This window comes from Trifolium pratense, linkage group LG5 (assembly GCF_020283565.1).
Source record: "Trifolium pratense cultivar HEN17-A07 linkage group LG5, ARS_RC_1.1, whole genome shotgun sequence".
Lineage (NCBI taxonomy): Eukaryota > Viridiplantae > Streptophyta > Magnoliopsida > Fabales > Fabaceae > Trifolium > Trifolium pratense.
In genome coordinates, this window is record NC_060063.1 from 704924 (window position 1) to 722498 (window position 17575).

Sequence of the window (17575 nt, forward strand, 5' to 3'; positions counted from 1 at the left end):
GTTTAGTCATGTTATAGGTTTGAGTAGTATGTTATAGGTCATGGGTTCGATCTCCAGCTTATTGTAAACAAAAAAAAAATATTGGTTAAATAAAAAAAATTATTTACTAGCTATATATCTTCTTTTGGTGATCAAATCACTCAATGTAATATTTGCACTTTCTAACAAATCAAAGCAATAATTTTGTGATTATGAGTATATCATGATCAAGCTGGTTTTAGGCCCAAGCCAATAAAAACAAGGGATTCTTTTATCATGTATATATGTACATTTTTTACACATACAAAAATATATATAAGTACAACAAATGAAAACCCGACATATGGAAAAATATATACCATTGACAGGCTCGATAAAAATATTTTGCATCTTAAAAGCAAGATAAAATTTAAATAAAAGACAAAAGAAATCCAATTTCTTGCTTTAAAATTCGTTGACCATGATAAGTTGTCAATATCATTGACTCAACAATATATATTATGTGTCTTTCTTAATCTATCTTTATGTCTAAATGTTTGTGTACTATGAGATAGCAAGCTATAGGGGAACTTTTAAATGTATAGAGTGGAAGTGACCATCCATCATGCAAGTTCCATCAATGTTTTGAAATTAAAGAACAATAGTAGAACTATTTGGTAGCAATGAGGTCAATTGAGCAATGATGGACCCGGATTCTTTGAAGTAGCAGTTGCACGCAGTAATAAATTTCAGTCATTCTATTAAAAAAAAAAAAATCAGTCACTAATTTTAGAATAAATATTTTAGGCTAAATTAAACTTTTGGATTCATTTTGATCCTTTAACTAATTATAGTTACATTTTGATTCCTTAACTATACTTTTGTTTGCCAAATAAATCTCTTTTGTTAAAATTTGTCAAAAACTGCTAACATTCATCACTAAACCAGAAACATCATCACAAACCCAAAAAGTTCAAGAAAAGTTTATCAACTCATTCATCATCTTTATCACCATCCCAAAAAAATTCATCACCTTCAACATTAAACCCAAAATTGCTAAACTGGCATAAATTAATTTTAATCAATATCATCCATAATTCCTAGCTCAACCGACAGAAATGTCGAAATTGCTAGGTCGGACGTCATGATCGGTGTTCGAACCTGATCCCTCCACTTTGATGTGTGAGTTTTCAATGGCTTGTTATTTCATCTATGCATGCAAAAAAAAATTAAACAATATCGACCATTAATTAAATCAGACAGTCGATCGATATATATATAATTGTTTCACATAATTATATTAAAGAATATATATATATATATATATATATATATATATATATATACCAAGTAGTTAGTCAAAAAGAATCTTAATTTCTATAAACTATATATGCACCTCTAAATTCATAAGTTGCAATGTAGCTAGCTCTTTCATTTTACCAAAAACAGAGGTGATTTGAGAGAGACTCTAGTGAAAGTGTAGCCACATCATATCTCTAATGTCTATTGCCTGAAAGAGGGAAACTCCAACTCATTAGGGTAAGGAAGTAATCACTTTTTTCCATGTGACATTGACCCCATATTCTTGGAATATCAATAAGATACCATTGGAATCTTCTTTGTCCCAAAAATAAGGCCAGGTGCGCATAGCAACAACAATATCATTGGTAGTAGGGGACAGTCACTTGGATTCTTTAAGGTGGAGGGATGATGTAGGATCCACCATGCATGCTTAGTGGAACATTTGATTCTGTACCCTTTAATTCTTGGACTTTTTCTTAGCATTTTTAGGGTATGCATCTTTTACTTTCATTCACACTTCATTTTTCAACCATATTGTGAAAGTTTTTAATCACGTGCATTGCTCTCCACTATATATAGTTTTGTTAATGTAAGAACACATATTTATCCCAAATGGAAAATGGGCTTTTGTTACTACAACAAATTTTGAAAAATTGCTCTTCTATAGCCCTACGAATTGTTTTCAACCCCCCGCCCCCCCCCCCCCACACACCCCCGACCAGAAAAAGTTACACTAAATAGGCGTATTCTTCATATTTAAACACAAACTAAAAAAAAATTATCTTTAGGCCCCACAATATGGGGGGCCTTATAGCATATTGAGAGGGCTAAAGAGAATTTTTCAAATGTTTAAGGCACAATATGTTGAGAATAACGCATCCCACACAAACATTTTTTTACTTGTAACTTTTTTTGGTTTCTTTGTACATAAAAATGCATAACATATCAACTGCCAAGAAAATTTATGGAAATTCATGTATCAATCTGCTTCGGAAATTATCTTACAAAGAGGTTCTACAATCTGGTATAAACAGTACATTTTTGGAAGTTACAATCTGAAACCCTCCCTATTCAGTCCACAACACTGGAAACCCATAAATTTTATTACAAAAAAAAGGTATATTGGTAACTTTCGAAAGTTACATTCGGAAATCCAGCGTGTTCATATTGTAATTTCCAAACAGCATCGAACGGTAATTTCAAACATTCGAGAGCCTTGGAAGCAATGCGGAGGTCAGAAGAGCAATATTTCAAATCAAATACCCCTTCTCCATCAGTCCAATAAGAAAGAAATGGGCGTCAAATGTGAGTTTAATGGACCTGAAATAAGACAATTTCTCCATAAATCAAAAGTAAAATGTTGCTCTCTATGCCCCCTTATTGCTCTTAATCCCTCAAAAAATAAATTTCAAAAATTATGTTATGAACTATGTTATGGTTCATAAGAGCACCATTATACATTGCACTCATATGAGTTCTTTAAGTGGGTTCTATTTAATTATTTATCTACTATATAAGAAAACAACATACATATGAAATTCCCAATTTGCCCATTTTTCATTTGTTGACACATAATCAATTCAGGGTTATTTTGTGTCTTTATCAAAAAAAGTTAGTAGAAAAATGCTAAAAAATTTCTTAAGAGGATTCGAACCATTAACCTTTTAGTTACACATCTTATTACATTAACCACTAAGCCATATGAATTAATTTGTTATGTTTTTGGAACCAACATATAATCAATATGAGTTAAGTTAAAAGAAGAAAGGGGAAGTGTTTATTTTTTTCTTTTTTATAATAGGAGAGTAAAATTCATGTACAAATAAAAGGAGAGATTCAATGGAATTCTTTATTTCAACGTCATAAGTGCATTATACCAAATAAGACAACAAATGTATGGTTTTTTCTTTTTTACAATATAGAGGTATATGGTGTTGTTTCCATTTATTTATGATATTTTTTTTGAGTCCAACCTTTTCTTTAGTGTAATTTTATCATTTATTGTTTATGTTTTGTTATTTTAGATTCACTCAACTTGATTTATGAACTTCAATCCAATATTTAATTAAGTTAATTTTCAATTTGTAGTTCAACTCAATAAATTTAATTAATTTAATACAAGAATATGGTGAGAGAAAAACTGAAAAAGTCCCGTAAAAAAAATGGTGAGACAAAAACAATAAAAATTGTCAGTTACCTCAAGAGGATTATTCTCTACAGTTGCGCGCGAATGATATATTTAGTTAAAAAAAAAACAGTAAAAATTAAATACAAAGTTGAAAACAGTTGAAAAATAAATGACATTTTTTAGATTTTTTTTTTGAAAGATTTTTGGTTGTTGATATAAGGACTAATATTTTTTTTAACAAACCAAAATGAGATATATTAACATAGACAATCTCCCCAACACAAGACGTACCGAGGTAGACTACAAAAGTTTACAAAGAGTTAGAAAAACAAAACCATAAACAAATCACACAAGAAAGATATAACAAGAAAGATATAACAAGAAAGATATGACTTTCGTTCTTATGAGATTTTTCTATGCGGAAGAAAATTATTGGATAAAAAAAAGGACTAAAATATTATGTTGCCTATTTTTTATAATAATTTTATGGGTTATATTCATATTAATACTGCCTCAAACAACTCTCAGGACTTATGGAAAGCTATCTGGAAACTAAATGTGCCCCCCAAGCACACTCATCTCCTATGGAGAGTCCTAAAGAATGCCCTACCTGTTAAGAACAATTTGTTCAAAAGGGGTGTCAGATGTGACCCCCTCTGCCCTCGTTGCACTAATTGTCTAGAAACTACCAACCATGTGTTTTTAGATTGTGAATGGACGAAACAAGTCTGGTTTGCCTCATCCTTAAACCTAAATCTAGGGCAAAATCAGATCACTGATGTCTATGACTGGATCAGATACATGATTAACAATACAAACAAGGATTGCATAGAACAAATTACAGCTATCATATATGGTATATGGTATGCGAGAAATATGCTTGTCTTTCAGGAGAAACTCCTACCACCTCAAGAGATCAGCTCCATAGCCACCAAGCAGCTTCAAGAATACCAACTTCATGGCTTTGAACAGGAAATCCACGAGCCCCAGGTGAGAACAAAAAGTTGCAGCAACGACATCAGCTGGAGTCCACCGCTTAGGGGCACCCTTAAGATCAATGTGGATGCTCACCTAAGCAGTGATGGCCATTGGTCGACGGGGTTGGTTCTAAGACGGGTGGATGGGAGCACCGTCGGGGTTGCGACTAGGACTCACGATGGAGCAATGGATACTGTCACGGGTGAAGCTAGGGGTTTATTGGATGCAATAGAGTGGATTGAAAAGATGGGGGTTCGAAACGTGATTTTCGAACTCGACTCACAAGTTGTGGTTAATGCAGTTAGGAAGCAAAGAGAGATTCGAAGAAATTGGGGTCAAGCTGTGCGGCGATGCAAACAATTCCTCAGTACAAACCCTAGATCTGATATCAATTGGGTCCCTAGGAGGGCTAACCAAGCTGCCCATGAAATGGCTAGGTGGGCTGAAGTTGAGCCCAATAAGGATTGGACTTCAAATTTCCCCTCTTGTATTTGGCCTATTATCCAAAAAGAAATAGGCAATGTAATTCCCTCTTTTTTTGATTAATATAATGTGTTTCCTTTCAAAAAAAAAAAAATACTGGAACCTAATTTTTTTGGATATATCTACGGGTCTTATATTTTTACTCTTATATTAGTAAAATTGTTTATTTTTTTTATAATTTTACGAGTTATAGTCATATATTAATACGGGGACATAATCTTTCATGTGAATTCTACGGGACCTATGTTTTTCCTTCTTTTTTTTTAGACTAACAACAAACAATATTCATTTATTCAAGTAAGTAGAGTACGTGTGAATCTGCACTGAATCTGAATCGAAGCAAATATGCAAATCTGAACAAAACAAACATCGTACTACAACAGAATTAAACCGAACACCGTACCAAGACGCGAACTCAAGACAAAAAAACTCTGCACTAAGACGGGATTAAAACAACATCAGACAAGAACAACAAAAGAAAACTCAAATGAAACATAAGAATGTGCGAAAATCACTTATTTAAATAAAAAAAAAATATAAAACAATCAAAAGGGGGTGATTTCAGATAAAAATTGATCCAAAATCACCCCTCTTTGGAAGATGAACAAGAATAAAAAGCAAAAAGTAGGGTTTACTATGTTGTTGTTGTGGGACGGCTATGAAAAAGCAAAAAGTGGCATATATTTTTTCTCTTATTAATAAGATTTCATGTTCTTTAATAATTTATGTAGGATCTATATATATTTATACTTATGAATTAATAAGATAAACTTTTTTTTTATTTCTACGAGACTTATAATTTTAATCATATATTAATAAAGTTGTTTATTTTTTTATAATTTTGCGGGTTATACTAGATCAAATATTAATACAAGGACCTAATTATTTTGTTCATTTTTACGAGACATATATTTTTTTATTAATATATTAATAAGATTGCTCATTCTTGACATATATTTATACTCATGTATTAACAGAATGATATAATCTTTTGTGTGATTTCTGCGGTGCCTGTTTCTTTTTTTGAATAAACTAAAATGAATTTTATTATTAATAATGAGTCCTCATTCGCACAAGGTGTGCCAAACAAAACAACAACGGTTTATATCATACACGTACGCAAGACCTATGTTTTTACACTTATTAATAAAATTTCCAATTTTTAACTATTTTTTGTGAACTTATATTTATACTCATATATTAATATACAATAACCTGATATTTATACTCATATATTAATATATTAATATGGAAACTTTTTTTTTTTGTGATTTCTACGGGGCTTATACTTTTATTTATATATTAATTAAGTTGTCTATTTTGTTTTACAATTTTACGGGTTATGCTCATATTTAATACGGTGACCTAATTATTTTGATGATTTTTGTGAGACCTATATTTTCACTAACATATTAACAAGATTACCTATTTTTTAATAATTTTAAAAGGATAAATTTATACTCATATATTTAATACAGGGACCTAATTTTTTGGTGGTTTTTACAAGGCCTATGTTTTTACTAATATATTAATAAGGTAGCCTATTTTTCCATAATTTCTACATTATCATTTATATTCAAATATTAATACGGAGACATAAGGTTTTTTGTGATAGTTTTACCATTGTTCTTTTTCTATTTTTTTACCAAATATTATGTCTTTCTATTTTTTTAATCTTTTTATCTACTTCCCAATAAATTACTATTTTATCTTGTCAAGTGAGGAGCGGCAACGCCGCGACTCCCGTGCGGAAGCACGGGTGTCCTGCTAGTATTATTTTATATTTCCCAATTATTTAAACAACTCAATCGCATTTCTTGAATATTCATACAACTCACTAAAAACTCTCAATTGGGTCTCATTGGACCCCACATTTAATTTATTTATAATTTAAATGGTAGGTATATGAGTGTTTGAAGGAAGAATAAATAAATCATATACTCACTTTATTTGTTAAGTGTCGTTGGTGAACATAGAAGCGACATATAGTGTAACAACGCTAATCAGGGAAAGAATCCTCTCAAGTGTGTTTTTCACTGGAGAGTGTTAAGTTTTAATCACATTCATCCAATTATGCAAGACCTATTATAATAGTAAAACATTAATGGCTGAAATTCCACTGTAGACAATTTACACTGCAGAGGATCCATTCCCACGCTAACCATGGTCAATTATCCATCCCATCTTACAAAAGACGCTTTTTTTGCAGTTTAGGAACGGTGCTACAGTGACCGATAATCAAGCTGTTAACTTTCGAACCATGTCAATATACACAACTTCTATCCATTCTCACTTTTTCTTGAACACACAATATCTCTCATTTTCTCCAAATTTGCAATTTTTTCATTTTTTTTGGTTCTCAATTCGACATTGGTTCATTCATAAAAGATTTTTTACACATGTACTAAAAATAAAATAAAAATTTACACTTATTTGGTGTCAAAAGAAGAAGTGTCTTTTTAACGGACTATTTTTTGTATTCAGTGTTTTTTATTTAGAAACCTCCACTGGTTTGGTTTATTTGAACTTGGATTTGAAGTTATCTTTCCGATCCAAAACATAGTCCTAAACGTAACTTCCGCTATATTTAAGGGTAAAAATGAAATTAGATTCGTTGACATTTTGCCTAGTCTCTCAAATTAGTTCTTTTGAAATGTTGCAAATCTTTGTGAGGAGTTAGAGCTTGAGTGTCAACTTAGCTGAAATGTCTTTTTCTCTTAATATTAATTGAGATGAAATATTAGAATTACTAATAAAATTTGATAATTTATTTCAAAGCTAAAAAGATAGAAGGTCAATATGAAGAATAATCCTTGTTATAAGATTAATAATTTATATACACAAAATCACTATAAAGGTTATACCTTAGGCCCCAAAACAATTCTAAACATTCTTGTTGATTAAGTAACTTGATAGAGGCTATGGAGGAAGAGAAAAAATGTTTAAAGTGAAAATAATTTTGTAATGATAGAAAGAAATTACAACAGCTAACTTCTCACTGGTATAACTAATTTTTACTCCTTCCATCCTAAAATATAAGTAAAACTTGGTCAACAAAAGTGAATGTATTTTGTACAAATCTTTAACAAAATATATCAAATTTCTTTGACTCATATTTGCTTATATTTTGGGACGGAGGGAGTAACTTATATCTACACCACTAATTTAAATAGCAGAATTTTAATACTGCAATAAGTTGTTGTAAATTGAGACCACACCCAAGAAGCTCTAGAAGTGCCATAGATCCTCATCTCATCCTAAGCTAGGAACATTGACTAATTAACACATAAAGGTCCAATCAATTAAGACATGGCAACATAGTCTTAAATGAATCCTAAATCATTGACTAACAATGTGTGACAAAAAGTAGATGAATGGAGTGGTTGTTGTATTCCTAAAATGAATCCTAAATGATTTTGAAGACCTAACAGCTAAGAACCATAACTTTATCATTTATGTAGCGTAAATGTAGCATTTCAATTTTTGCATGTTTTGTGAATTTCAATTTTTCACATTTAATGATTTTTTTTTAAGCAAACATTTAGTTATATCTTAGAGAGGTCATTTGATTGAGATATTTTGTGTGTTATAAAGTAACCTAGAAAAAGTAAAAAAAAAAAAAAAAAAAAAAGTCTAAGGTAAGTTCCAAGCTTATATCATCAACATAATGTGAGATAAGTAGAAAATATTTAGTAACAATTTGGTCTTGAGTTCGATTTTCGGCTAGTGTGGTACGTATGTATGGAAAAATATTTGTTGGGAGAGGTTAATCCCTTAAATGAATCACAATTACCTCGAATGATTAATAACTACATTTTGTGTGCGGATGATATCTTTGGTTTATAAAAAAAGATAAGTTTCAAGCTTATCTCTCAAAATGAGGGACTCTAAGCCACACATAGGGGAAAATTCAATGGAAAGAACACTTCGAATGTGATCCCTTTTTTTTGCCATAAAATCTGCGCATATATTTTATTCCCTAAGAACATGCATCAGAGTAATGCTATCAATCTCATGCAGAACATCTATAATGTGAAGGATATCCATAGCATAGCCGTACAAGCTATTATCTTGTCCAACATTATCGGTTCAACAACTTCCAAAAAATCACTCTCATAAACAATGTTATTAAGGTTTGAAATTTGACACCGTGAAAAAAGCTAACATTCTTTGAGCAATATACAATTGATATTGTTTATAATTTTATCTTACAAGAAAAAAAATAAGCACGTACATGCTTTTTTTTTTAAGTATTTATTATAGATCGTAGAAAATATATACGTTATAATTAGAGATATGTTAGTAAAGAAATAAGTGTTGCTCTTGAAAATTTGAAAGAAATCATATAAAAAAGGATAAATAAAACCCAATTACAATTTGACTCAAAGAATGTTAAATATATAACTCAAAGTATTCATAATAAAATCCCAACAATGAACATTGGCAATTCATCCACCGATCAATGAAATCATTGAACAATATATATAAATCTGAATTTTTTACACACCAAACACAAACATCAATTAATTGTTATCCACCAACATCATGTCAAATGAAAACAATGAAAATCAACTCAAGAAAAAAAAAAGGTTAAATAATCATAGAGACTAATTAACATGTTAAGAAACAAACAAAATCAAAACCTCTCACACTGATCTGAATACATTTCCATGAAGAATCTATCAACAATCTCAACATAAGTAGGACAAGTAAGTCTTGAATAATAATGAAGAACCTCTTCAATATCCATCACATAATCTACATTGCTTATATCCAACATCTCCAATTCCTTCAACTTCTCTTCAACCATATATCTTCTTTCTTTCATATCATTAGAAAATAATGATGAATCTTTTTGCTTTCCTCTTTGAAGGGCCAATCTCTTCTCATATACCTCTCTTTTCTTCACTTGATTTTTCTCCTTATAAGGGCTTGCATTAGACAATTTAACATAGCTACCATTTTTGTTGCTAATGTTCATGTCCATGTCTATGTCCATGACATGATTTGCAGCCACAGGATAAGATAAGTGATGATGAGGAGAAGTACTTTTTGGAAGCTTTTCGTAGTCAGAAGAGAACAAGGACTTGAAGTTCTTTATTGTTTTTTGGAAGAACTTCTTGGTGGTAGTAATAGGGTTTCTTAGTAGCATTGGTGATGGTAGTTTTTTTTTTCCAACGAATCGAAGCAGCAAAAGCTGAATATCGAGTGAATCGTGGTAATGGAAGTTATAGATAGTACTATATTTTTTTGTATAATGAATGTAAAATACCTATGGCTATGATGAAGAGAAGAGACAAATTATTGTGAAAATGTGTTAATGTGTCTCTTTTTTAGATGTAGTTGGTGATGATGATCTTGTTGAAGATTTTCCTTTATAGGTGATTGAAGAAGAAGAAATATTAAAGAGAGTTTGTGTTTCTTTGTTTTTGTTTTTGTTTTTGTTTTTTGTTTTGTCTTTACAAGCTCTTGTGTTGTGTTGTCTCTTGTTCTTCCTAACATGACCCTACAAATTCCAAACTTGTAAGATTGTGAAGTGTTTGTTTTTATTTTGTTAGTTTTCGTTGCTTTTACTTTTGATGGTGGAGTTGGTGTGTTGTAGTTTGTTTGAGAAAATGAGAGGTGTGGGTGGTTGTTGAATTGGACTTTCTTGAACTATTTTGTTTCTATGTTTTATGGTATATTTTCTCCTAATCACTATATAATACTAATCACTATACAATAAGCATGTCATTGTTTCTTCTCATCTACCATATACCATATGTATACTTGGTAAAGTATAGTATACAAAGAGTAGCTAAGTGGAATTGAAGTACTATCTCTAATCATAAATATATAAAAAATAAAAAAAGGTAAAAAAAGTAAATTACCTAGTCCAGATTTAAAATCAATATATTAATTTTGCTACCTAACTTTTTTATATATTTAGAATTAGAAGTACGTAGTACTCGTTTTCAGCACACTCAAAGAATAAGTTGTAAAAATAAAAATAAAAATAAAAATAGAAGATGGTGGATATCGATTTTGTGAATGGCAATGAGTCTATAATGTTGATTTATGTGTGTGTACCTATGTATTTCAACGCTGAAGTCACTATAGTAATTAATGTGATTAAAACTTATAATAATTGATGTTGATGTGGCAGTCATTATTGGTGACGATGTGAGATTTATATTGCTTAAAAATTAAAAAATAATGTGTCTTTGACATGTGTGGTCTCTTAGAAACCTTAATTTTTAGAAACCTTAATATTCCAGCTACTGTATTTTATAGAATTTGGTCCCGCGATTCTATTATGGAGTTTTTTCAACGAAACAAGTAGTACCGGTTTGATTTAGGACCATAACATTAATAATTTAACACACAAAAAAAAAAAAAAAAAAAAAAAAACACAAATGGGATAATTTATAAGTATCGTTAACTGTATTTGTACGGTAAATAATATTTTGGTGAGGCATACTCTACCTCTTGATAATTTGAAGATATTTGTCCAACAATCAATAGAGTTGCTATATAACGCGAATGGTGAGTATCACGAATGTAGTGAATTGCATTGTGTTGTTTTTATAAAACATTGGTCAAACTTTCAACTCATATTTGCCAGAAAACATGGGAAGGAGTGGAGGTAAAGTTTGGTAAATAACCAATCAGCATTGCTATATATCGCGAAACTAAATTCACAAATATTTCACGAGCGTGCTTTTATCACTACCTCAAATACTAATTACTACTAAGTCATGTTTCATTAGATAATTCACTTGTTCAATTTGATTACTTAAAGCAACTATTTAGTTTTATAATTTTAGTTTTTATTTTAAAATAAAAGATGATGACAATTAATGATTGCCGATTATTACCACACCACTTGCATGCCATTAAACGTGTCCTCATGCATGTCTCCTTTGCTTCCACTTCCAGCCTCATACTAAAAATTAATATTTTCACTACCAAAATTTGGTTTTGAATGTTAATAATTTAATAGAAAATTGGTCTAAGTTAGGGGTGTAGTAGTTTTCAATGTTTATAAGTGATAATTTGGTACATATTTAATATTTATTAAATAAGATATCTAATTTTAATTAATATTTTTTGTCGAGTAACTTAGTAGTTGGATTGTACCCAAAAAAAAAACTTAGTAGTTAGAAATTTCACTCATGAGGTGAATAAGTGGGGTGTCCGAAATTTTAACCATGCATATATAATATGATATCCCTACTCAGGACCAGTCCTGACTATTTGAAGGTCATATTTAAATACTAAAAATGGACCCCGAGTATAAAAACACAAAATTTTAGAGATTAATTTAGGACAAAATTAAAATTTTAAGGGGTTAATGTAAGAGATACGTGTATTTCCATGTCACCCTTGATTATAATATTAATACTTTCATCATGAAAGAGACTTTTTTTATAATTAATCAAGTTATATTGAAGGTATTATGTACTTTATGAGTTGCAGTGGTGATTCAAAAGCATGTTGATCAGTTTATTTCAAGTGCCGCCTTTCTTCGTGAGGCATTCGTGAAATTTCTTTCGCTATAATAAGCATTTTCCATAACCAATAATCCTTCCTTTAAAAAAAACCAATAAAAATTCGTTATGTTTCATGAAAGTACTGTTCGCACTTCGCAATAAATAATTAATAAAAAATTCTTTTATATTTTTTCATGAAACTTATTTTAAGGGAAACACAAAAACTGATATATCAAATTATTATATTTTACTTTTCTTAATACGTGTGATTTTTTTATTTTTTTTGCTTATAACACAAATGCAACATTGAGCATTACATTTGCTCTTGACTTATACATCAATAATATCATGTTAACCAGGGAGGATAATCCTCTAAAAGTTAAGATGAACAAAAAACAACACAAATGCAACATATATAGACAAATGAAAAAGATGAACAAAAAACACACAAAGCTGGAAATCACATGAAGGCATTGATTCCAAATCTTGACGCTTGAGAGCTCAATCTAAGGACAATCAAGCATATATGATTACATGAAGAAACAGAAGAAAAAGATAACATAAGGGAGGCGGGTATGAGATACGGCGGCCTTAAAAGGTGGCGGGGGATCCAAAGGAGGGCGACGTGAGTCAGGGGGAGAGGTGAGTGGTGGCATATTACAACCATGAAAGAGCGGCTGACCAACCACTATTGTAGGAGATGAGGTGATGAAACTCAACTTTATGAGGAAGAGGAGCCTTCCTCTTGATGGAGCAAGCAACCTATAGTCTTTGTACTAGGATTAGGGATGTCTTGTAAGTATAATTCAGACCGTAATAAATTTGGATTGTTCATTTGAAATCAGACAGTTTAGATCACTCACAGAGTAAAACAATCTCAATTGTCTATTTAGATCAGACGATTCAGAGCTGTAACCGTGTCACAGAGTTACATCAGAAAATCATTTCCCATGAGATGTCTAAGAGTGTAGATTATTACAAAACTAAATAACATGAACAATTTCCACTCAAGAAAATTCATTTCCACAAAACAATTTAAACAATTCAAGCCTAATATTAGTTCTTTGTACTTTGGTAAATGATGCAGAAAACTCAAGACAGGTATTTCTTAATGTGAAATAACTGCCCACTTACATCATAATCACAAAATGTAAAACTCAGTATATTGAAAACTCAGAATATTCCAAACAATGCATGTGGTCCAATGTATCAAACTAATCAAGCCTATTTCAATGTCAGGACTTGAATCCTGGACCTCCAACTCCTTTAACCCTTAGCTCAACTAGCTTAAATCGTTATTGAATATGGAATAACATGTTATCGATATATATTAATTATAAAAATTTCAAATATCTTTAAACATAAATGTACTATTTTTTTATTTGAAGCATAAACCCTGTTTAGCCTGAATAAAAGATGGTGTGAAACTGTGAATGACTATAAACAATAACCATAATTTTTTTTTATTAGTCTCATAAAAGATCGTGTGAATGACCATAAACAATGGCCCAAATTTCTTCGGCAAAAATTTTAAAAGGCTCCACACACAGTGCTCAGCCCAATTCTCAACTCAAAGATAAACCCATTTTTAGGCCTGCATTTCTGAAGATTGGGCCCGGGAATTTTCCTGAGCCCAGCACAAAGCAAGAACCCTCCACAGTCCACACCACTTCAAAGGTCAAGACTAAATTTTAGAGTTGTTTTGATATCTATATACACTTCTTTAGAGTTCTATAGTGTTATACTCCTCTTTACCTTCTGCCATATCAATGTTCTTGTATTCTTTAAAGTTCTATAGAGTTCTATAGTGTTATATTCTTCTTTACTCTTCTGCCATATCCACATTGTGCTTATTGATCAGGTAACAACAACCTTGTTTAGTATTCTTCTTTTTCTCTTCTTCTATATCAATGTTCTTGTATTCAATTCTTTTCTTGGCATGCAAGAAATACAATTTTGAGTATGCAAATATTCAAGAACTTCTTATTATGAAATGCAATATTGAAAGATAGTTTGCAGATATGTTCTTATATGCAATGATTCTGTGATTTTAGGACTATATATATGAATGCTTAATTAGTGCTAATGTTAAGATACATAAATGAATTTTTCAAACAAAGTAATGATCTTCTAATCATGTTGTTTAGGTCAAAAATTCTCAACTTTCTTGTCTTTTAAATGTAGGATGACAGAACCTGCATCTACCGCGGCATCTTGCAGTGAAACCACCGAAGAGGAAAGATCGTCGCTGCCTAATGGAATAGTAATTGGAATTGACATTGGCACCTCACCGTGCCGTGTTTCTGTGTGGAACGGTTCTGTATTCGAGGTTTGGCAAAATGAAATAAACGAGATGATGATAAGATTCTGCGAAACTTCCAAAGATCATGACTTTGCTATTGGATCTGGTAGTAGCAGTAGTAGTACTGAAGTCTCGCTCGAGAATATGGATACAATTTTCGACATGAATCAGTTTTTTAACAGAATTTTCAGTGAAAGTGCAAAATTTCCATTTCTGATGCACACCGTGGACATTAAGGATCGGCCTTTTGTTGATGCATTTATGAAAAAACTGTGGAGAACCACTATCTCAGAAGAACTACTTGGAAAATTTCTAATGAAATTAACATCAATGGTTGAAACTCAGCTGAACAGACGTATAAGAAATGTAGTGTTTACAGTTCCAGTTTCATTCAGTCAATTGCAGATAAATCGGATACATCGTGCTTGTGTAATGGCCGATTTTAAAGCTATCCGACTGATGCCTCAACCAACAGCAGTGGCGTTTTGGTATGTGATGCATAAACTGTATGCTTACGCTTATGCTTCTTCTCATGAGGATAAGGACAATGAAAGCAAGAAAATTGCTCTCATTTTTAATATGGATGCAGGTTATTGCGATGTTTCTGTTATTGAAGTGGAAAAAGGGAAATTCCATATAAAAGCCATGACAGGAAGTACTATTGGTGAAGAAGATTTGTTTCGAAATATGATGTGTCATCTTTTACCTAATTCTGAAAATATATTCAAGAGACATGTTCACTGGAACTCAGATATTACATCAATGGCTTCTCTTCGAAGTAGAATTCACGGTGTGATTACTAAGCTTTCGTCTGAGACAAGTGTTGAGGTTGACTTAAAGTCGTCGGTACTTGGTTTGAAGATACAAAGGGTTGTAACACGGGCGGAGTTTGAGGATGCAAACAAAGAGGTGTTTGAGAAGTGTGAAAACCTAATCATGCAATGCTTGCAAGATGCGAAGATAGAAGCCGAGAATATAAATGATGTGATTATTGTAGGTGGATGTGGCTATATACCGAGAGTGAGGAATCTTGTTACTAAAATATGCAATGGAAAGGAAATTTATATAGGTATGAATCATTTGAATGCTGTACTTTGTGGTGCAGCAGTGGCAGGAGCTGTTGTCGAGGCCTCTGATGACGCGAACTTGTTTACTTCTCAAGTCACACTCCATACCATCGGAATTCAAGATGATGGAATGAAATTTGTAACTGTTATTCCGAAGAACACATCAGTGCCAACGACGTGGAATATAGCTTTTTCAACAAATGATAATCAAACTACAGCATTGATTGTTATCTATGAAGGTGGTGAGGAGGGACAAATGGCTGAAGAAAACAATGTTTTGGGAAATTTGGAAATAACTGATATACCTGAAGCACCAAAAGGGGTTCCGGGAATCACTCTTTCGATGACGATAGACCATAAAAACAGGTTGACAGTTACTGCTTCTGTTCGGATGCCGAGATATGATCAACAATCTGCTATTCCTATTATTGAAGAAAGGATGATAAAGTTTGATGATCAGTTTCTAATTAGAACTAAGTTTGATGATACAATAGATTTGGTTAAGTCCTTCAATGTGGAACAATAAAGTCATGATATGTTAGTTGAGAAATTTTGTAGAAATTGCCAAATATATCAGAATTAATGTTACATACATAAAAGATATGTAATTTTGTCGTTCGACTTTTATTTTTCTTTGTTGACAAATTTTCTTTATAGTGCTAAAATAGCGCTTTATAAAAAAGAGCTATTAAAGACATGACTTTTAATAGTTTTTTTAAGCGCTATTTTAGGTATCAAAAAAAAGTTTTTATGATGAGGTTTTTTTAAAGCGCTATAAGGTCAAAAGGAAAGTGGTGAATGTTGTAGTCTTGTAGAGGCACAACTAATGATATGATTTTAATTTTTTGACAAAAAGAAGATACGAGAAAGGACTGTGGGGTGAGTCGAAACAGATGATATAATTCTACTATTTTAAAGAAGAGAAGGATTGTGGAGTCACAACTGTTGATATAGTAAGCCACTAAGTTTGGTTTAGTGGTGAGAGATTTGGAATTTGGGTATTATGCATGAGGTTCTAGGTTCGATCCTCATTGCCAACATTGTAAACAAAAAAAATTGTTGATATAATTTTAGTTTTCTGAGGAAGCGAAGATCTGAGAAAGAAATATAGAGCCAAAACTGATAATATAATTTTGGGTTTTTGAGGAAGAGAAGATTTGATAAAGGATTGTGATGAAGACACAATTGCTGATATAGTTTTAGTTTTCTGAGAAAGGAATGTGGAGTTGAAATTGATGATATAATTTTAGTTTTTTGAGGATGATAAGATTTGTGAAATGATTGTATAGTTTTAATTTTCTGAAGAAGAGAATATCTGGTAAAGAATTCAATAAAGTTTCAACGTTGAATATTGTATAGTGGTGATTGACTCTCACTTATAAACACATATTCATGTATTATCTCATCTAATTTGGAACTCATAACATAATTACTACGTATTTTTGTTTACTTCCTCTGACCAACTTTTTGAGTTTGGATTGCCTGCAGTTAAAAATCAACTGCAGGGTCCTGCTGTACACTGTTTTTTATTTATTTTATAAATTATTTATATTATAACAGGACAGTTTGCTCTACTGTGTGGACCTGCAGTTGAACTCAACTGCAGGTGATCTTGATCCCAACTTTTTCTATATATAGAAAAATTTGTATGGTGTCTTGTAAGTACAATTCATATGATAACTACAAAGATGTTTAATGATTAAGACGTGAGTTCGAACATATAATTTACTAGATCTTCGCATTTAAAGTGTGATTCTCGCCGCTAAGTTATTCGACCCAATCAAAACTTGTATATTGACACTAACCTAATGATTTAGATACATTTACTAGAAAAGTGATCTTTACACACTAATACATTCACAAAGCACTCATTTGAGTTGGTCAT

General features: G+C 31.4%; 3 protein-coding genes across 3 annotated transcripts; 2 read left to right on the forward strand and 1 right to left on the reverse strand.

Moving 5' to 3' along the window:
• Positions 1-3874: 3874 nt before the first annotated feature.
• Positions 3875-4912, forward strand: LOC123884303. The gene has a single exon (XM_045933376.1). It carries the CDS (start codon positions 3875-3877, stop codon positions 4910-4912), a length of 1038 nt encoding a protein of 345 aa, XP_045789332.1.
• A 4338-nt stretch (positions 4913-9250) lies between these two features.
• On the reverse strand, positions 9251-10442 carry LOC123884173. Its single transcript, XM_045933200.1, has one exon. The coding sequence runs from the start codon at positions 9999-10001 to the stop codon at positions 9486-9488; it is 516 nt and encodes a 171-aa protein (XP_045789156.1). The 5' UTR covers positions 10002-10442; the 3' UTR covers positions 9251-9485.
• A 4064-nt stretch (positions 10443-14506) lies between these two features.
• On the forward strand, positions 14507-16216 carry LOC123884304 (heat shock 70 kDa protein 8-like). Its single transcript, XM_045933377.1, has one exon. It carries the CDS (start codon positions 14507-14509, stop codon positions 16214-16216), a length of 1710 nt encoding a protein of 569 aa, XP_045789333.1.
• Positions 16217-17575: the final 1359 nt, after the last annotated feature.

Coding starts and splice junctions, on each gene's coding strand:
- LOC123884173 (XM_045933200.1), bottom strand. CDS start 10,001: ATGCTACTAAGAAACCCTATTACTACCACCAAGAAGTTCTTCCAAAAA.
- LOC123884304 (XM_045933377.1), top strand. CDS start 14,507: ATGACAGAACCTGCATCTACCGCGGCATCTTGCAGTGAAACCACCGAA.
- LOC123884303 (XM_045933376.1), top strand. CDS start 3,875: ATGGGTTATATTCATATTAATACTGCCTCAAACAACTCTCAGGACTTA.